Here is a 20,564-nt window from a genome sequence, read left to right as displayed (position 1 = left end):
CTTCCTACGAGCCCCCGTTGGTCCGGCATAGGCCTCACGTTCCGGCAGTGCTGACGTCATTCCACTTCCTGGGGACGGGGACGCCGCAGAGCCGTCGGTGTATCACCAGCCGTAGCGACGTCCCAACCCGGTCGGTGATAGGCTGAGCCGACTGTCATGTAAGAAGCCGTCTAGAGCTCCTTACATGACAGTGGGCTCAGCCTATCACCGGCCGGGGCTGGACAACGGGGGCTCGTAGGAAGGTATGTATGAGTTTATTTTATTTTTGAGGCCCGGGCACAGGCATATATAAATGTGTACCACTACAGTTGTCCTACTTATCCCCTACCCACAGGAGAAAATCCTGTGCATCAAATCCTGCACATCAAATCTGCGTGTGAACATACCCTAAGGGTGTGTTCACACACTATTACTAGCAGCGGATTTCCCGCTGCAGGAAACCTTCTGTGAGTTACGCTACCATTTATTTGAATGGGTCCACAGACAGTCCGCAATAGTGTCAGATTTGCGGACTGTCTGCGGACCCATTCAAATGAATGGTAGCATAACTCACATCGGGAAACCCGCTGCTAGCGTGTGAACGCACCCTTAAAGGGGTACTGTCACGATGCCGGCTGGCAGGTAGTGGATCCTCTGTGCCAGAGAGGGATTGGCGTGGACCGTGCTAGTGGACCGGTTCTAAGTCACTACTGGTTTTCACCAGAGCCCGCCGCAAAGCGGGATGGTCTTGCTGCGGCGGTAGTGACCAGGTCGTATCCACTAGCAACGGCTCACCTCTCAGGCTGCTGAAGATAGGCGCGGTACAAGGGAGTAGACAGAAGCAAGGTCGGACGTAGCAGAAGGTCGGGGCAGGCAGCAAGGATCGTAGTCAGGGGCAACGGCAGGAGGTCTGGAACACAGGCTAGGAACACACAAGGAAACGCTTTCACTGGCACAATGGCAACAAGATCCGGCAAGGAAGTGCAGGGGAAGTGAGGTGATATAGGGAAGTGCACAGGTGAAGACACTAATTGGAATCACTGCGCCAATCAGCGGCGCAGTGGCCCTTTAAATCGCAAAGACCCGGCGCGCGCGCGCCCTAGGGAGCGGGGCCGCGCGCGCCGGGACAGGACCGAGGGAGAGCGAGTCAGGTACGGGAGCCGGGGTGCGCATCGCGAGCGGGCGCTACCCGCATCGCGAATCGCATCCCGGCTGGAAGCGGAATCGCAGCGCCCCGGGTCAGTGGATCTGACCGGAGCGCTGCAGCGGGGAGAGTGTAGCGAGCGCTCCGGGGAGGAGCGGGGACCCGGAGCGCTCGGCGTAACAGTACCCCCCCCCTTGGGTCTCCCCCTCTTCTTAGAGCCTGAGAACCTGAGGAGCAGACTTTTGTCTAGGATGTTGTCCTCAGGTTCCCAGGATCTCTCTTCAGGACCACAACCCTCCCAGTCCACTAAAAAAAAAGTTTTCCCTCTGACCTTTTTAGAGGCTAAGATCTCTTTGACAGAGAAGATGTCCGAGGAGCCGGAAACAGGAGTGGGAGGAACAGATTTGGGAGAAAAACGGTTGAGGATGAGTGGTTTAAGAAGAGAGACGTGAAAGGCATTAGGGATACGAAGAGAAGGAGGAAGAAGAAGTTTGTAAGAGACAGGATTAATTTGACACAAAACTTTGAAAGGACCAAGATAGCGTGGTCCCAACTTGTAGCTAGGGACACGGAAGCGGACATATTTAGCGGAGAGCCATACCTTGTCTCCAGGGGAAAAAACGGGAGGAGCTCTTCTTTTCTTATCTGCGAACTTCTTCATGCGTGATGAAGCCTGTAAGAGAGAATTTTGGGTCTCTCTCCATATGATGGAAAGGTCACGAGAAATTTCATCCACAGCGGGTAGACCAGAGGGCAAGGGGGTAGGGAGGGGGGGAAGAGGGTGACGGCCGTACACCACGAAAAATGGGGATTTGGAGGAAGATTCAGAGACTCTGAAGTTATACGAGAATTCGGCCCATGGAAGGAGATCTGCCCAGTCATCCTGGCGGGAGGAAACAAAATGTCGCAAATAATCACCCAAGACCTGGTTAATTCTTTCTACTTGTCCATTGGACTGGGGATGATATGCAGAAGAAAAATTTAATTTAATCTTGAGTTGTTTACAGAGAGCCCTCCAGAATTTAGACACGAATTGGACACCTCTATCCGAGACGATCTGCGTAGGCAACCCGTGAAGACGAAAAATGTGTACAAAAAATTGTTTAGCCAACTGAGGCGCTGAAGGAAGACCAGGAAGAGGGATGAAATGTGCCATTTTGGAGAATCGATCAACGACCACCCAAATAACAGTGTTGCCACGGGAAGGGGGTAAATCAGTAATAAAATCCATACCAATCAGAGACCAAGGCTGTTCGGGGACAGGCAGGGGATGAAGAAAACCAGCGGGCTTCTGGCGAGGAGTCTTATCCCGGGCACAGATAGTGCAGGCTCGCACAAAGTCCACAACATCCGTCTCCAGAGTCGGCCACCAATAGAAGCGGGAGATGAGTTGCAGAGATTTCTTGATGCCCACATGACCTGCGAGATGGGAGGAGTGACCCCATTTGAGGATTCCGAGGCGTTGGCGTGGAGAAACAAAGGTCTTTCCTGGAGGAGTTTGCCTGATGAAGGCAGGAGAAGTGGAGATCAGGCAGTCAGGTGGAATGATGTGTTGCGGAGAGAGTTCAACTTCTGAGGCATCCGAGGAACGAGAGAGAGCATCGGCCCTAATGTTCTTATCGGCAGGACGAAAGTGAATCTCAAAATTAAACCGGGCAAAGAACAGAGACCACCGGGCCTGGCGAGGATTCAGCCGTTGGGCAGACTGGAGGTAGGAGAGGTTCTTGTGGTCGGTGTAAATAATAACTGGAAATCTTGATCCCTCCAGCAGATGCCTCCATTCCTCAAGTGCTAATTTAATGGCTAGAAGCTCTCGATCCCCGATGGAGTAGTTCCTCTCCGCCGGAGAGAAGGTCCTAGAAAAAAAACCACAAGTGACGGCATGCCCGGAAGAATTTTTCTGTAGAAGAACAGCTCCAGCTCCCACTGAGGAGGCATCAACCTCCAGTAGGAAGGGTTTGGAAGGGTCAGGTCTGGAGAGCACGGGAGCCGAAGAAAAGGCAGACTTGAGTCGTTTAAAGGCGTCTTCCGCTTGAGGAGGCCAGGACTTGGGATCGGCATTTTTTTTGGTTAAAGCCACGATAGGAGCCACAAGGGTAGAAAAATGTGGAATAAATTGCCTGTAATAATTGGCGAACCCCAAAAAGCGTTGGATAGCACGGAGTCCGGAGGGGCGTGGCCAATCTAAGACGGCAGAGAGTTTGTCTGGATCCATTTGTAGTCCCTGGCCAGAGACCAAATATCCTAGAAAAGGAAGAGATTGGCATTCAAACAGACATTTCTCAATTTTAGCATAGAGTTGATTGTCACGAAGTCTCTGAAGAACCATACGGACATGCTGGCGGTGTTCTTCTAGATTGGCCGAAAAAATTAGGATATCATCCAGATATACAACAACACAGGAGTATAACAGATCACGAAAAATTTCATTAACAAAGTCTTGGAAGACAGCAGGGGCGTTGCACAGGCCAAAGGGCATGACCAGATACTCAAAGTGTCCATCTCTGGTGTTAAATGCTGTTTTCCACTCATCCCCCTCTCTGATGCGGATGAGGTTATAGGCGCCTCTTAAGTCCAATTTAGTAAAGATGTGGGCACCTTGGAGGCGATCAAAGAGTTCAGAGATGAGGGGTAGGGGGTAGCGGTTCTTAACCGTGATTTTATTAAGACCGCGGTAGTCAATGCAAGGACATAGGGAGCCATCTTTTTTGGACACAAAGAAAAATCCGGCTCCGGCAGGAGAGGAGGATTTACGGATAAAGCCCTTTTTTAAATTTTCCTGGACGTATTCAGACATGGCAAGAGTCTCTGGGGCAGAGAGAGGATAAATTCTGCCCCGGGGTGGCGTAGTGCCCGGGAGGAGGTCGATAGGACAATCATAAGGCCTGTGAGGAGGTAGAGTCTCCGCTTGTTTTTTGCAGAAAACATCCGCGAAGTCCATATAGGCCTTAGGGAGACCGGTTACTGGAGGAACCACAGAGTCACGGCAAGGGTTACTGGGAACCGGTTTTAGACAGTCCTTGGAACAAGAGGGCCCCCAACTCTTGATCTCCCCAGTGGACCAATCCAGGGTTGGGGAATGAAGTTGAAGCCAGGGAAGTCCAAGGAGAATTTCCGAGGTGCAATTGGGGAGGACCAAAAGTTCAATCCTCTCGTGATGAGATCCGATGCTCATTAGAAGGGGCTCCGTGCGGAAACGTATGGTACAGTCCAATCTTTCATTGTTTACACAATTGATGTAAAGGGGTCTGGCGAGACTGGTCACTGGGATGTTGAACCTGTTGACGAGAGAGGCCAAAATAAAATTTCCTGCAGATCCAGAGTCCAAGAAGGCCACAGTAGAGAAGGAGAAGGCAGAGGCAGACATCCGCACAGGCACAGTAAGACGTGGAGAAGCAGAGTAGACATCAAGGATTGTCTCACCTTTGTGCGGAGTCAGCGTACGTCTTTCCAGGCGGGGAGGACGGATAGGACAATCCCTCAGGAAGTGTTCGGTACTAGCACAGTACAGGCAGAGGTTCTCCATGCGGCGTCGTGTCCTCTCTTGAGGTGTCAGGCGAGACCGGTCGACCTGCATAGCCTCCACGGCGGGAGGCACAGGAACAGATTGCAGGGGACCAGAGGAGAGAGGAGCCGAGGAGAAGAAACGCCTCGTGCGAACAGAGTCCATATCTTGGCGGAGCTCCTGACGCCTTTCGGAAAAACGCATGTCAATGCGAGTGGCTAGGTGAATAAGTTCATGAAGATTAGCAGGGATTTCTCGTGCGGCCAGAACATCTTTAATGTTGCTGGATAGGCCTTTTTTAAAGGTCGCGCAGAGGGCCTCATTGTTCCAGGATAATTCTGAAGCAAGAGTACGGAATTGTACGGCATACTCGCCAACGGAAGAATTACCCTGGACCAGGTTCAACAGGGCAGTCTCAGCAGAAGAGGCTCGGGCAGGTTCCTCAAAGACACTTCGGATTTCCGAGAAGAAGGAGTGTACAGAGGCAGTGACGGGGTCATTGCGGTCCCAGAGCGGTGTGGCCCAAGACAGGGCTTTTCCAGACAGAAGGCTGACTACGAAAGCCACCTTAGACCTTTCAGTGGGAAACAGGTCCGACATCATCTCCAGATGCAGGGAACATTGGGAAAGTAAGCCACGGCAAAACTTAGAGTCCCCATCAAATTTATCCGGCAAGGATAGGCGTAGACCAGGAGCGGCCACTCGCTGCGGAGGAGGTGCAGGAGCTGGCGGAGGAGATGACTGCTGAAGCTGTGGTAGTAACTGCTGTAGCATAACGGTCAGTTGAGACAGCTGTTGGCCTTGTTGCGCTATCTGTTGTGACTGCTGGGCGACCACCGTGGTGAGGTCAGCGACAACTGGCAGAGGAACTTCAGCGGGATCCATGGCCGGATCTACTGTCACGATGCCGGCTGGTAGGTAGTGGATCCTCTGTGCCAGAGAGGGATTGGCGTGGACCGTGCTAGTGGACCGGTTCTAAGTCACTACTGGTTTTCACCAGAGCCCGCCGCAAAGCGGGATGGTCTTGCTGCGGCGGTAGTGACCAGGTCGTATCCACTAGCAACGGCTCACCTCTCAGGCTGCTGAAGATAGGCGCGGTACAAGGGAGTAGACAGAAGCAAGGTCGGACGTAGCAGAAGGTCGGGGCAGGCAGCAAGGATCGTAGTCAGGGGCAACGGCAGGAGGTCTGGAACACAGGCTAGGAACACACAAGGAAACGCTTTCACTGGCACAATGGCAACAAGATCCGGCAAGGAAGTGCAGGGGAAGTGAGGTGATATAGGGAAGTGCACAGGTGAAGACACTAATTGGAATCACTGCGCCAATCAGCGGCGCAGTGGCCCTTTAAATCGCAAAGACCCGGCGCGCGCGCGCCCTAGGGAGCGGGGCCGCGCGCGCCGGGACAGGACCGAGGGAGAGCGAGTCAGGTACGGGAGCCGGGGTGCGCATCGCGAGCGGGCGCTACCCGCATCGCGAATCGCATCCCGGCTGGAAGCGGAATCGCAGCGCCCCGGGTCAGTGGATCTGACCGGAGCGCTGCAGCGGGGAGAGTGTAGCGAGCGCTCCGGGGAGGAGCGGGGACCCGGAGCGCTCGGCGTAACAGGTACTCCGGTGAAAACCTTTTTTCTTTCAAATCAACTGGTGGCAGAAAGTTAAACATATTTGTAAATTACTTCTATTAAAAAATCTTAATCCTTCCAGTACTTATTAGCTGCTGAATGCTACAGAGGAAATTCCTTTCTTTTTGGAACACTGATGACATCACGAGCACAGTGCTCTCTGCTGACATCTCTGTCCATTTTAGCAACCATGCATCGCAGATGTATGCTAAGGGCAGCATGGTGGCTCAGTGGTTAGCACTGCTGCCTTGCAGTGCTGGGGACTTGGGTTCAAATCCCACTAAGGACAACAATAAATAAAGCATTATTATTATTATTATTATTATAACGTCAGCAGAGAGAACTGTGCTCGTGATGTCATCAGAGAGCATTCCAAAAAGAAAAGAATTTCCTCTGTAGTATTCAGCAGCTAATAAGTACTGGAAGGATTAAGATTTTTTAATAGAAGTAATTTACAAAGATGTTTAACTTTGCCACCAGTTGATATAAAAGAAAAAAGGTTTTCACCGGAGTACCCCTTTAAACAAAAATCCTTGCACCAGTCACCTTTACAGTAAATGGGTCCGCAATACCAGTCAGAGGACGTGTCACTGTTTTCTAATCTCAACAGCCTTTCGCTTTTCTGCGATGTAATTCTTGTGTGATAAGAACTGACATCACATTTCATTGTTTTTACTGCTCAGTGTTTGCTCATCCCCTCCCTGTACATGGTGCGGCGGTATTAATGTACCTGAGTGGCAGGTGTTACATGGTTACACAGATACAATCCTGGACAAACAAATGAACCTGGAAGTCAGGATAAAAATAAAAGTGTAGACCACAGATAGATTTCTGATATCATCTAGATCAGTGGTCTCCAAACTGTGGAGCTCCAGCTGTTGCAAATCTACAACTTCCAGCATTCCCGGGAGTTGTAGTTTTGCAACAGCAGGAGGTCCACAAATTGAAGACCACGGATAAAGAAGATATGCTGTACATGACATACACATATACTGTTCATCCAGATCCACTTCATATAGAGGTTTATTTTTTTATTTAGAAATGTAAATTGTAAAGTTTGGCCTGCTGCTGCCAATTTCACTAGCCCTTAAATGGGCACTCCAGTGCTCCAGCGTTCTGAACACGGCTGGAGGCCGTGATGTCATGGCCACGCCACCTCCATTCATGTCTATGGAAGAGGACGTGTCAGCCGACATGCCCCCCCCCCCCCCCCATAGACCTGAATGGAGGAGGCATAGCGTGACGTCACAACCACTGCCGCAGGAACCCGGCATTTGTTTAGAACGTCGGGTGCTGCAGGAGATTGCGGGGCCCCCCGCGATCAGACATCTTACGCCTTATCCTTTTGGATAGGGGATAAGATGTCTAGTAGCGGAAAAAAGAAAGTTTTTCATATCAACTGGTGCCAGAAAGTCAGGGCCGGCCCTACCATGGGTCCCGGAGGGGCCATGGTCCCAGGCGGCACTTTGTTGCCCCTGATTTTTTTCACCTGGTGATAAAATGTGTGCCGCTGCGCTGACACCAGCTCGCCACTGGTCACTCACTGTGGTGTGGCACTTCATTCAGTGAGCTGCTTGGACTGACGAGAGACGCACCGACGTACCAAGTGACGTCACTCGTCAGTGACCGCGCACAACAGTGGAGACCCGTCCCAGGCTGCAGCACCAATGCACCTGAGCCTGCTGAAGACACAGGCCTGGGGAGAACCTTTAGATAGGGGGATCAGAGGTGGAGGGGGGGGTAACTTAAATGGAGGGGGGGGGGGGTTTGGGTGGCAACACTGAAATGGCACGGGGGGGGGGGGGGGTGTTGAAGGGGTAGTTAAAATGGCACAGAGGGATCAGAGAGGCCACCTCAATTCCCAATCCCCCCTCTGACCCCATCTGTGAAATTTCACCATTTCAATCGCCCCCCCCCCCCCCCCATCCTATCCACCCTTTGCCCCAATTCCCTCTTTGATCCCCCCTGTACCATATAAAATCGATTGGTGCTTTTGGGCTCCGGTCAGTGGAGTACCGATAACACTGATCAATGCTATACTATGGCACAGCATTGAACCGTATGTGCAATCAGAAGAATGCATGTAATAGTCCCCTCTGGGGACAAAAAAATTGTGAAGATAATTAATTAATAAAAGTAAATTAACCCCTTCCCTAATAAAAGTTTGAATCACCCCCCTTTTCCCATTAAAAATAATGTAAACAAAAATAAGCATTAACATATGTGGTATCACCACGTGCGTAAATGTCCGAACTCTAAAAATATATTGTCAATTAAACCGCATGGTTAATATAAAAAAAAATAAAAAATAAACAATGTCCAAAATTGTGTATTCTTGGTCACTTTGTATACTCAACACAAAAATGTATAAAAAGCGATAAAAAAAGTCCCATGAAAACAAATGGTAAAACTGCAGATCACGGTTGTGTTTTCTATTATATTCATATATTTTTTTTTGGGGGGGGGGGGGTCAACATTTCACTCTTGGACCCAGGCAGCACAATGTCTTGGGCCGGCCCTGCAGTAAGTTGTACAGAATTGTAAATGACTTCTATCTATCTTAATCCTTCCAATACTTATCAGCTGCTGTATGCTGCAGAGGAAGTTGTGTAGTTATTTTCTGTCTGACCACAGTGCTCTCTGCTGACACCTCTGTCCGTGTCAGGAACTGTCCAGAGCAGGAGAGGTTTGCAATGGTGATTTTCTCCTGCTCTGGACATTTCCTGACACAGACAGGGGTGGCAGCAGAGAGCACTATGGTCAGACTGGAAAGAACTACACAACTTCTTCTTGAGCAAACAGCAGCTGATAAGTACTGGAAGGATTAGGATTTTTAAATAGAAGTAATTTACAAATTTGTATAACTTTTTGGCACCAGTTGACATGAAAACCTTTCTTTTTTCCTCGGGAGCACCCCTAAAAGGGCTAAGGAATTTGGCAGCACTGTGTCTGACTGTAAAAAAAACTACACAACTTTCTCCAGGGTATACAGTAGCTGATAAGTACTGGAAGACTTGAGACTTCAGCAACTGGAAGTGTGTAGTAGGGTATCTTTGATCATGTTTTGGGCAACAGGACCTGGCACAGCTGGTGGCGGCGGGGGGCATATGAATGTGATGGCTCCTTCTAGCCTCATGTGCCAAGTTCAGACACAAAACCTGAGACATTGCAAAATGAAATTATTCCGAGAGATGATCGCTCCTAAATAAGGAAGCATAAAAGCAGAGGAAATGCAATTTACAGTGATTTACAATCTGTCTGCCCGGACCCGAGGATTGGGTTTCTCTGTCTCTTGCTGTAATGCACTTTTTTGTATATAGGAAAAGCTTTTAATGGTTTCGTAATGCACTGGCTATAAGAAGCCCTTCTCATCTCTTATTGATTCCCTACTCACTGGGAGAATTACAGACCGAGCTGTATTGTTGTTACTTGCAGAAATGATGCTGGGATTTTGTTTTAACCCTCTCAGGGTCTATAATGAATTGGATCATACCGAAACATCTTTTGCGCGCTGCCCATTCTGCAGACTGAACCTTACAGGCCTATTGATCCACAGTTGTCTCATACTTGGCGAATGTTTACAGTTACATGGAAACTTTTCATGGCTTTACGTAAAACGTCAAGTACCTTTTGTAAACACTTTGCTATACTTGAATAAAAAAGGCAAACCCACACCTCAAGGACAGTGATAATGAATAATTATTCGGATTCAATAGACTTGTATAATAATTATTGGCTGAGACCGGGCTTCAAATGTCAAATGAATAAAATTTATTAAAAAAATAAAATAAAAAAATGTACCGTATATACTCGAGTATAAGCCGACCCGAGACCCCCCTAATTTCACCCCAAAAACCCAGGAAAAGTTATTGACTCGACTATAAGCCTAGGGTGGGAAATACATCAACCCCCCTATGTCATCATCCAGACCCTCATCATTAACACCCTCATCATCATCACCCTGTCATTATCACCCCCGTCATCATCCCCCTGTCACCATCCCCCCATGTCATCATCCAGACCCTGTCATTATCACCCCCGTCATCATCACCCTGTCATTATCTCCCCCGTCATCATCACCCTGTCATTCCCCCCCCCGTCATCATCACCCTGTCATTATCACCCCCGTCATCATCACCCTGTCATTTTCACCCCCCCCCCCCCCCCCGTCATCATCACCCTGTCATTTTCACACACACCCCCCCCCTCCCCCGTCATCATCACCCTGTCATTATCACCCCCGTCATAATCACCGCCAGTCAATCCCCTCAGTGGTCTTCAACCTGCGGACCTCCAGATGTTGCAAAACTACAACTCCCAGCATGCCCGGACAGCCATCGGCTGTCAGGGCATGCTGGAAGTTGCAGTTTTTAAACATCTGGAGGTCCACAGGTTGAAGACCACTGCGCGGGCCTTCGTCATCATCCAGACCCCCCCCCCCCCCTTTAGTTTTCTACTCACCTCCCCTCGGTGGGAAGGAAGGATGAGCTTGGCCGGGCCATCTATGCTACAGGGACTGTCCGGTGGGGAGGGTTAGTCGTTCCGGGCTGTCCATCTTCACCGGGAGGCCCTCTTCTCCGCTCGCTCCGGGCCGGCCCCGGACTAGTGACGTTGCCTTGACGACGACACACAGGGACGTTCATGCGCAGCAGACGTCCCTGCAGCATAGATGGCCCGGACCAGCTCACCCTTCCTTCCCACCGAGGGGAGGTGAGTAGAAAACTAAAGGGGGGGGGGGGGTCTGGATGATGACGAAGGCCCGCGCAGTGGTCTTCAAACTGCGGACCTCCAGATGTTTCAAAACTACAACTCCCAGCATGCCCGGACAGCCATCGGCTGTCCGGGCATGCTGGGAGTTGTAGTTTTGAAACATCTGGAGGTCTGCAGGTTGAAGACCACTGATGAAGGGATTAACAGGCGGAGAGTTCACTCGAGTATAAGCCGAGGGGGGCGTTCTCAGCAAGAAAAATCGGCTTATACTTGAGTATATACGGTATATAAAAATTCTTCTCACAGGGACCTTGTGGGAGAAATAATAGAAATAATCACATAGATATAGCATAAAACATGATAGAAATATATGCAAAAATATAAAATAATGTGAGATAGCAGACTGCCTGATAATCCGGCAGTGTGACTGATACTCCGGCAATCTTGATTATCTTATAGTCCGGTATAGTCCAGCAATGTGAATAATGGTAGAGTAATGGTAGAATTATGGATCCACACAGTTCTGTGCCGTTAGCCACTGATGGAAAAAATGAATTATATTATATTACCGCCTTCACTGTGGGTGCCGTCCCCTCTCGCTGATTAGCGGTGATACACTCACATCTAGACCGCGGCTGGTCCAGACTGCGCTGGACACGATAATCGCCGTGCGGTATCTCCGAAGGTCTGTGTGAATTTATATATACACATTTATATACATTTTTATTTTATTTTTTAATACATTTTATTCATTTGATATTTGAAGCACGGTCTCAGCCAATAATTATTATACAAGGCTAATAGAGATGAGCGAACATACAGTAAATTCAATTCGTCACGAACTTCTCGGCTCGGCGGTTGCTGACTTTTCCTGCATAAATTAGTTCAGCTTTCAGGTGCTCTGCTGCAGATTTGCTGTAGCAGATTTTACTACCCATTGAAGTCAATGGGTGGCAGAAATCTGCACGTGTGAACGTAACCTAATTAGAGATGAGCGAACTTACAGTAAATTCGATTCGTCACGAACTTTTCGGCTCGGCAGTTGATTTATCTTGCATAAATTAGTTCAGCTTTCAGGTGCTCCGGTGGGCTGGAAAAGGTGGATACAGTCCTAGGAAAGAGTCTCCTAGGACTGTATCCACCTTTTCCAACCCACGGGAGCACCTGAAAGCTGAACTAATTTATGCAGGAAAAGTCAGCAACTGCCGAGCCGAGAAGTTCGTGACGAATCAAATTTACTGTAAGTTCGCTCATCTCTAAAGGCTATTGAATTCAAATAATTATTCATTATCACTGTCCTTGAGGTGTGGGTTTACCTTTTTTATTAATTTTCTTAAATGATCACACCTTGGGTATAGGGGTTCTGCCCAATTCACCTCGGTCAGTGTATAATTGTGAGCTGCACTATTGTTCTTACTTTGCTATACTTGCCTACGGTAAAAGGAGAACTCCAGCTACAATTAACTTTACACCTATCCGCAGGATAGGGGATAGGTAGATGATCACCGCTGGGACCCCCCGCGATCTCCAGAACGGGACCCCGGCTCTCTCAGAGAGGAGCATGTGTCGTTTACCGGTAGACGGCACACGCTCCATTCATTTCTATGGAAGTGTCGAAAAGAGCCGAGTACAGCAATAGGACATCATCATAGAAATGAATGGAGCGCGTGCCGTCTACCGGTAAACGACACATGCTTCACACTGAGAGAGCCGGGGTCCTCTTCCGGAGAATCGCAGGATGTCCAACTACCCCCCGCAATCTCCGGAATGGCCTTTCCGGCCTTTGGCTGACCGGGCATGCTGGGAGTTGTAGTTTTGCAACAGCTGGAGGCACCCTGGTTGGGAAACACTGATGTAGATGATAGATTAAAGGGGTACTCTGCTCCTAGACATCTGATCCTCTATCCAAAGGATAGGGGATAAGATGTCTGGTCGCTGGGGACCCCTGCGATCTTGGCTGCGACACCCCAGACATCCAGTGCACGGAGCGAACTTCCCTCTGTGCCGAATGACTGGTGATGCGGAGCGGAGGCTCGTGACGTCGCGGTCACACCCCACTCGTGACGTCACGGTCATGCCCCCTCAATGCAAGTCTATGGTAGGGGGGCGTGACGGCCGTCACGTCCCCTCCCATACACTTGCATTGAGTGGGCGTGGTCATGACGTCACGAGCCTCGTGCGCTGCACCGACGCTCTGAACGAACGCCGGGTGCAGCAGGGAGATTGATGCTATACTTTAAAGGGGACCTCCGCCCCTAGAAATCTTATCCCCCTATCAAAAGTATAGGGGATAAGATGTCTGATCGTGGGGATCCCGCCGCTGGGGACCCCCGTGATCAGACATCTTATCCCCTATCCTTTTGATAGGGGATAAGATGTCTAGGGGCGGAGGTCCCCTTTAAAGTATAGCATCAATCTCCAAATTTTGCATTCTGCATAGAAATGTTTAAGGGGGCTGACAACAGTACCACCGCCGCCGCCCCAGAGGTGGAGAAGAGTACTGACATGTATAGACTGTCCATATATAAAAAAGTTACCGTGTACAGACCGCCCATATATGGACAGTGACATCATCAGACCTCCCCTTTTGTTCTTGAGTTCTAATCTTCAGCTATATCGTATATAGGAGATTCTAGAATAAGTTGCAAGATGTCTCGCACGCCCCCTCCCATAGACTTGCATTGAGGGGGTGTGGCCATGACATCACGAGCCTTCAGCGCTGCACCCGACGCTCTAAATCAGTGGTCCCCAAACTGTGGCCCTCCAGATGTTGCAAAACTACAACTCCCAGCATGCCTGGACAGCCAACGGCTGTCCAGGCATGCTGGGAATTGTAGTTTTGCAACATCTGGAGGGCCACAGTTTGGAGACCACTGCTCTAAATGAACGTCAGGTGCAGCAGGGAGATCGCAGGGGGTCCCCAGCCTCAGGACCCCGGCGATCAGACATCTTATCCCCTATCCTTTGGATAGGGGAGTACCCCTTTAACTATACTTTTTATTAAATAAATTCTATTTTTTTTATTTTTTTTATTAGTGGTTCCAATTAACGTCAGCTGCACCCGCACAGACTTCCACATCCAGATCCCCATTCAATCTGTTCCCCAGTTAGAAAGGAGCCATATCTACCTGGGAACACCAACCTGCGCTGCGCAGTTATCCGGAAGCAACTACAAGATTTATGCTCGTTTTGACACGTGCGGGACAGAGCCACAGGTAATCCACAAATACACTTATGTATATTCCAGATCAGACAGCACTATGGTCACTAATGTGTGAATACAAGCTGGTCATTGCAAACCACCCAGAGAAATGGGGTTGTTTGAGATCCTTACACTTGCAACAACAGCGCCACGCTTGTCAGCGAGCTTTGTCTGGTATTGCAGCCAAGCCCCATTTTGTTTAATATGCTCAGCTGAATATTGAAAAAGTATACAGACCTCTTAAAGGTAACTGTTACTTGATTCCACATTCCGCATGACAGCCCCACCATACTTGAGACGCCCAAAAAAAAAAAAAAAAAATAATAGTTGAATAAAAATTTAAAGGGGTGCTCCACTGGCCAGCGTTCAGAAGTAAATGTTCCGAACGCTGTTTTCGCGCTGCGGGGGTTGGCTACTCACCTCAATGCAAGTCTATAGGAGACTTACATTGAGGGGGCGTGGCCATGACATCACGAGGGGGAGTGGCCGACCTTCGCAGCGCAAAAACAGCGTTCGGAACATTTACTTCCAAATGCTGGCCAGTGGAGTACCCCTTTAAATTCATTTATGGTTTATTATTTTTGGACATCTCAAGCATGTAGGGCCATCATGCGGAATGTAGTAAAAGTTAAGTTTTAGCGTTTTTTTCAGTTTAGTTTTTTTTTGAGGTCCCACTATACATATATGGGGGACATTTATCATTGTTGTCTTTTAAAAGTGTGTTTTGAAGTAGGGATCGACCGATTATCGGATAGGCCAATATTATCAACCGATATTCATGATTTTGGACGTTATCGGTATCGGAAGCCATGTTGTCTTCATCTTATACCCCTTTATACAAAAAAAGCTTCCAAAAGCACCACTCTACCAGGGTAGATTGAGAAATTTAAAGGGTTACTCCGCACCCCAGAGTCCGGAACATTGAGTTCCGAACGCTGTGTGCGTGCGTCTGTGTTCATGTCCGCCCCCTCACGACATCACGCCCCGCCCCCTCGATGAAAGTCTATGGGAAGGGGGCCCGACGGCCGTCACACCCCCTCCCGTAGACTAGCATTGAGGGGGCGGGACGTGCCGTCACATGACGGGGTGTGACATCACAAGGGGGCGGGCGTGAACATGGAAGCACGCACTCAATGTTCTGGACACTGGGTAGCGGAGTAACCCTTTAAAGGGGTACTCTGGTGGAAAACAGTGCTCTCTGCTGACACCTCTGGCCAATGTCAGGAACAATCCAGAGTATGAGCAAATCCCCATAGCACAGTGTTTCTCAAGCGTGGTCCTCAAGTACCTCCAACAGGTCATGTTTTCAGGATTTCCTTGGTCTTTCACAGGTGATATAGATGTGGTGATACCTGATTCACTGACCATAATTATATCAACTGTGAAAGACTAAGGAAATCCTGAAAACATGACCTGTTGGGGGGACTTGAGAAACACTGCTATAGCAAACCTCTCCTGCTCTGGACAGTTCCTGACATGGACACAGGTGTCAGTAGAGAGCACTGTGTTCAGACTGCTAAGAACTACACAACTTCCTCTGGAGCACAGCAGCTGATAAGTACTGGAAGGATTAAGATTTTTAAATGGAAGGAATTTACAAATCTGTATACCATGCTGGCACCAGTGGATTTGAAAAAAATTTTTTTCACTGGAGTACCCCTTTAAGGAAAATTCCTAGTCCTAGCCATATCAAGAACTACGTGTATCACAATATCCTCACAGTGTGTTTCATTTCCAGAAAAGGAACAACACCTCGGTGATCGTGAGCGTCCTTTATGTGGACTTTTCTCTGGGTGCTCAAGAGGACGTCCATGAGTATGAGGTGCAATGTGAACCCAAGAGGAAGGAGGCCTCGGTGCGCATCTTATCTGGTTCAGACCCGGCCCAGCTTAATGGAAAAGCAGAGAACGTAGGACATTCCGAACTTCCGGAGGCCGAAGCTTCAGAGAGCAGCGACCGCGGGCAAGATAGCAGTGATGTGGTGTTCATCAGCATCTGTATACTGGCCGGGGTACTCATGATTATTGCAGTGGTGGGACTGGTATTATTGTAACAGTGAACCCTGGTCTGTATCCTAAATAGTCACCATGACTATTACTACAACCCAACAAGAAGGCTAATAGGCAGAATGGTCCACTTTAGTGTTTCCTGACCATGGGGTTTCTTGAGCCCCAACCAGGGGTTCCCAGAACATAACAATGAAAGGACCTGTCACTTATACAATATAGAAGACAAACTCATCAGCTTTGTAAAGCACTAGATATATTTCAGACAGCACTGGATTCGAATTATACGAGAACCCATTACCTGCCTATACATACCTCTTTGAGGCAGGAATGGCATTAAAGGGGTTATCCAGGAAAACATTTATATATATATATATATGTATATATATATATATATATATATATATATATATATATATATATATTAACTGGCTCAGGAAAGTTAAACAGACTTGTAAATTACTTCTATTAAAAAATCTTAATCCTTTCAGTACTTATGAGCTGCTGAAGTTGAGTTGTCCTTTTCTGTCTAAAAGCTCTCTGATGACACCTGTCTCAGGAACTGTCCAGAGTAGAAGCAAATCCCCATAGCAAACCTCTTCTCTTCTACTCTGTGCAGTTCCCGAGACAAGCAGAGATGTCATCAGAGAGCACTGTTGCCAGACAGAAAAGAACAACTCAACTTCAACAGCTGATAATTATAGGAAGGATTAAGATTTTTTAATAGAAGTGATTTATAAATCTGTTTAACTTTCTGGAGCCAGTTGATATAATTTTTTTTTTCCTGGAATACCCCTTTAAGGGTCACTAGGAGTGGAAGCTGTTTTTAGGGGTTCCCCGGCAGTAAGGTTGGGACTCACTGGTCACCTCTGTGCATTTACTGTCAAATACAAGAATGGATACAAGAAACTCAAGAACTCTATTGCTGTGCTGGTAATATAGACACCATATAGCAATCTATATCCATATGTGCCTGATATATATCAGTGATCTAAAGTATACCTACAACAAGGAGGAGAATATACAAGTACTAATATGTCACATACAGCTGGTTCATCCGTCTACTTCCCAAAAAGGGCATAAATACAGCAGATGGGATAATACATAACGCAAATATGTATAGTGTATATATAGTTATTGTTTTCAGGAATGCTAGGCATACATATGTATTATTACAAACTCAATTATAACTTTAGGGTACTTTCACACTAGTGGATTCCCAGCGTATTTTACGCTGCAGATCCGCCGCTGAAGGACCGCTGTATGCTTCGAGCAGACACACTGTGATGTGCGAGTCGCAGCGTGCATGCGTAGTGTACTCGCACATCGCAGTAGCTCTCAGCCTAGCTCATAGAGCAGGGGGAGCAGCTGCGACGTGTGCGAGTACACCGTGCATGTGCGGCGACTCACACATTGCTTCAGTGTGTCTGCTCGTAGCAGCATATTGCTGCTCCGAGCAGGCACATGTAAAGGCACCATACAGCGGCGGATTTGCAGCGTAAAATACGCTGGGGATCCGCTCGTGTGAACGTACCCTTAGGGGTTATTCCAATTTAACTGTCACCAGTGTTTTACACCCCCCACCCCCCCAGACTACCCACATGAGCTTCCTCTTGTGAACACATGTAATGCGGCCATACCTTTGGCTGCTTTATCCAGGCGAAAATCATGTTTGGATGCTGGTCAGCAGCAGTCGGCTGGACCCCGCGGTTAGACATCTGGATCTCCTGCGCTGCACCCCGGTCATCTGATACACGGAGTGAGCTCCGCTCTGTGCCGGATGACAGGCGACCACAGCCGTCACACCCCCTCCATTCATGTCTATGTAGTAGCCATCACGCTCCTTCCCATAGACATGAATAGAGGGGCTGTGGCTTGATGTTACAAACATAGAAGATCCAGGCTTGTGTGTTCAGAACGCCGCGTTGCCGGCCCAGCGTTCGTGAGGGGTCCCAGTGGCCGGACCCCCGCGATCAGACATCTTTGGATAGGGGATAAGATGTCTAGGGGCAGAGTACCCCTTTAAAATGGACAAATATCCAGTATGGTGTCATTATTCTGCCTTTACCCTGCATATTGTTGCTCCTGTCCAAGCACCGTGCAGGGAGCTGCAACCCCCTTCTTTTAAATGACTGAATGTGAACACAAAGCTGCAGATAATGTTGGTGCTGAATAAAACAATGAGACATAAAATAAAGCTCATATGGGTCAAAATTGCATGTTTTTTTTTCTACTACAAACCATTACATCAGTGTACCCCAACCAGTGTGCCTCCAGCTGTTGCAAAACTACAACTCCCAGCATGCCCGGACAGCCTTCGGCTGTCCGGGCATGCTGGGAATTGTATTATTGCAACAGCTGGAGGCACACTGGTTGGGAAACACTGCATTACGTTGTTTGCATCTATATATATATATATATATATATATATATATATATATATATATAACTCAATGGGGGAGATTTATCAAATCCTGTGCAAAGGAAAGTTGCCCATAGCAACCAATCCGATTGCTTCTTTCATTTTGCAGAGGCCTTGTTAAAAATGAAAGAAGTGATCTGATTGGCTGCTATGGGCAACTGGGCTACTTTTCCTCTGTGCAGGTTTTGATATATCTCCCCCAATGTGTGTATGTATGTATGTGTGTGTGTGTGTATGTGTGTGTATGTATGTGTGTGTGTATGTATATATGTATGTATGTATGTGTGTGTATATATATGTATGTATGTATATATGTATGTATGTGTGTGTGTGTGTGTATGTGTGTGTATGTATGTGTGTGTGTATGTATATATGTATATATGTATGTGTGTGTATGTATGTATGTATGTATGTATGTATGTTCCTGCATCACGTCCAAACGGCTAAAGATATTAACATGAAACTTGGCCACATGTTACTTATATGTCAACAACAAACATAGGATAGGTGATTTAACCCTTACTCACCCCCATTTGCCAGGGGCGGGGTTTTTGTTTTAAGTACCATACAAGTCTATGGGACATATATGTTCCAGCATAACTTCTAAACACCTTGAGATATTTCGATAATACTTGGTCACATGTTACTTATATGTCCACTTAAAATATAGGATAGTTAATTTAACCCTAGCCTACTCTCATTTGCCAGGGTCGGGGTTTTTGTTTAAAGTCCAGTGCAAATCAATGGGAAATGTATGTTCCAGCATAACTTCCGTACGGCTGGAGATATTTTAATAATACTTGGTCACATGTTACTTATATGTCAAATAAAATTATAAAATAGTTAAATTAACCCTAACCTACCCCCTTATTTGAAGGATGGGTTTTTGTTTTAAGTCCCCTGCAAGTATATAGGACTTCTGGTGCCTTACTCTACAAGCTCGGCTCTGCATCTCCTGGTGAATGTGTCAGTCCGGCTGGTAAGCCACACCCTCCCTGCATGCCATGTCCCATCTCACAAAGACACGCCCACAATCTAAGCCACACCCCTCTTAATTTCAGCTTACAATATCTTTACCACAACCGACCCCACCTGAGGATGGGATATGGGGACAGGATATGGAGGTAGGGATACAAGGTCGGGATATGTGGTCAGGATTTGAGGAAGGGATATTAGGACAAAAGCTTCCTCCTTTGTTGCTTTTCCTCCCCCCACAAGGATTAGGTAGGAAAAACTGGGCAGTGTCGGGTACTCAGCTAGTTACCTATAAATGTCCTGGCATCAGCCAGCCTTTGGCTGTGAGGGCATGCTGGGAGTTGTAGTTTTTCAACCGCTGGAGGCACTCTGGCTGGGAAACAATGCATTAAATGATGGAGCAACCAATAAAGCATCAGAGAGCTATATGTGATGTTTTTATTGATATCTCTCCCTCGACAAGCATTAGTGATCCATCAGAACACAGCAAGGGTGCGTGCAATCTGAATTTCCTTATTGCTGCTCTGGGAAGGCTATTTAAAGTCACCTATATTTTGCCCAGTACAATGTGTTACAGCCTCTGGTACAGAGTTCACCAATTTTCTTTTTATAACAAGCTAGTATAATTTTATTCATGTGACTGCTACAATGTAAAGTAATGAGTGCACAGCCTGTTCAACAGTAGTTAAAAGGGGTACTCCAGTGGAATACATTTTTTTTTTTTAAATCAACTGGTGCCAGAATTGTAAATTACCTATATTTAAAAATCTTAATCCTTCCAGTACTTATCAGCTGCTGTATGCTCCAGAGGAAGTTGTGTAGTTCTTCTCTGTCTGACCACAGTGCTCTCTGCTGACACCACTGTCCATGTCAGGAACTGTCAAGAGCAGGAACAAATCACCATAGAAAACATCTCCTGCTCTGAACAGTTCCTGACATGGACAGAGGTGTCAGCAGAGGGCACTGTGGTCAGACAGAAAGGAACTACACAACTTCCTCTGG

The 20,564-nt window shown here is 47.8% G+C and overlaps 2 protein-coding genes across 2 annotated transcripts in view; one reads left to right on the top strand and one right to left on the bottom strand.

Annotated features, from left to right (window-relative positions):
• LOC130283031 (dynein light chain Tctex-type protein 2B-like) overlaps positions 1-10,949 on the bottom strand; it is a 64,853-nt gene extending 53,904 nt beyond the window's left edge. Inside the window, exon 1 of the mRNA XM_056532164.1 lies at positions 10,709-10,949. The gene's annotated coding sequence lies outside the window, so the exon portion shown is untranslated. The remainder of the gene's footprint in view (positions 1-10,708) is intronic.
• CDCP2 (CUB domain containing protein 2) overlaps positions 1-16,500 on the top strand; it is a 32,580-nt gene extending 16,080 nt beyond the window's left edge. The window contains exons 5-6 of the mRNA XM_056532413.1: positions 13,994-14,172; positions 15,898-16,500. Coding sequence (XP_056388388.1) covers positions 13,994-14,172; positions 15,898-16,212 — 494 coding nt within the window. The 3' untranslated portion in view covers positions 16,213-16,500. The remainder of the gene's footprint in view (positions 1-13,993; positions 14,173-15,897) is intronic.
• Positions 16,501-20,564: the final 4,064 nt, after the last annotated feature.

Source organism: Hyla sarda, chromosome 7, assembly GCF_029499605.1.
Source record: "Hyla sarda isolate aHylSar1 chromosome 7, aHylSar1.hap1, whole genome shotgun sequence".
Taxonomy (NCBI): Eukaryota; Metazoa; Chordata; class Amphibia; order Anura; family Hylidae; genus Hyla; species Hyla sarda.
This window is presented reverse-complemented; position numbering and strand designations above follow the sequence as displayed.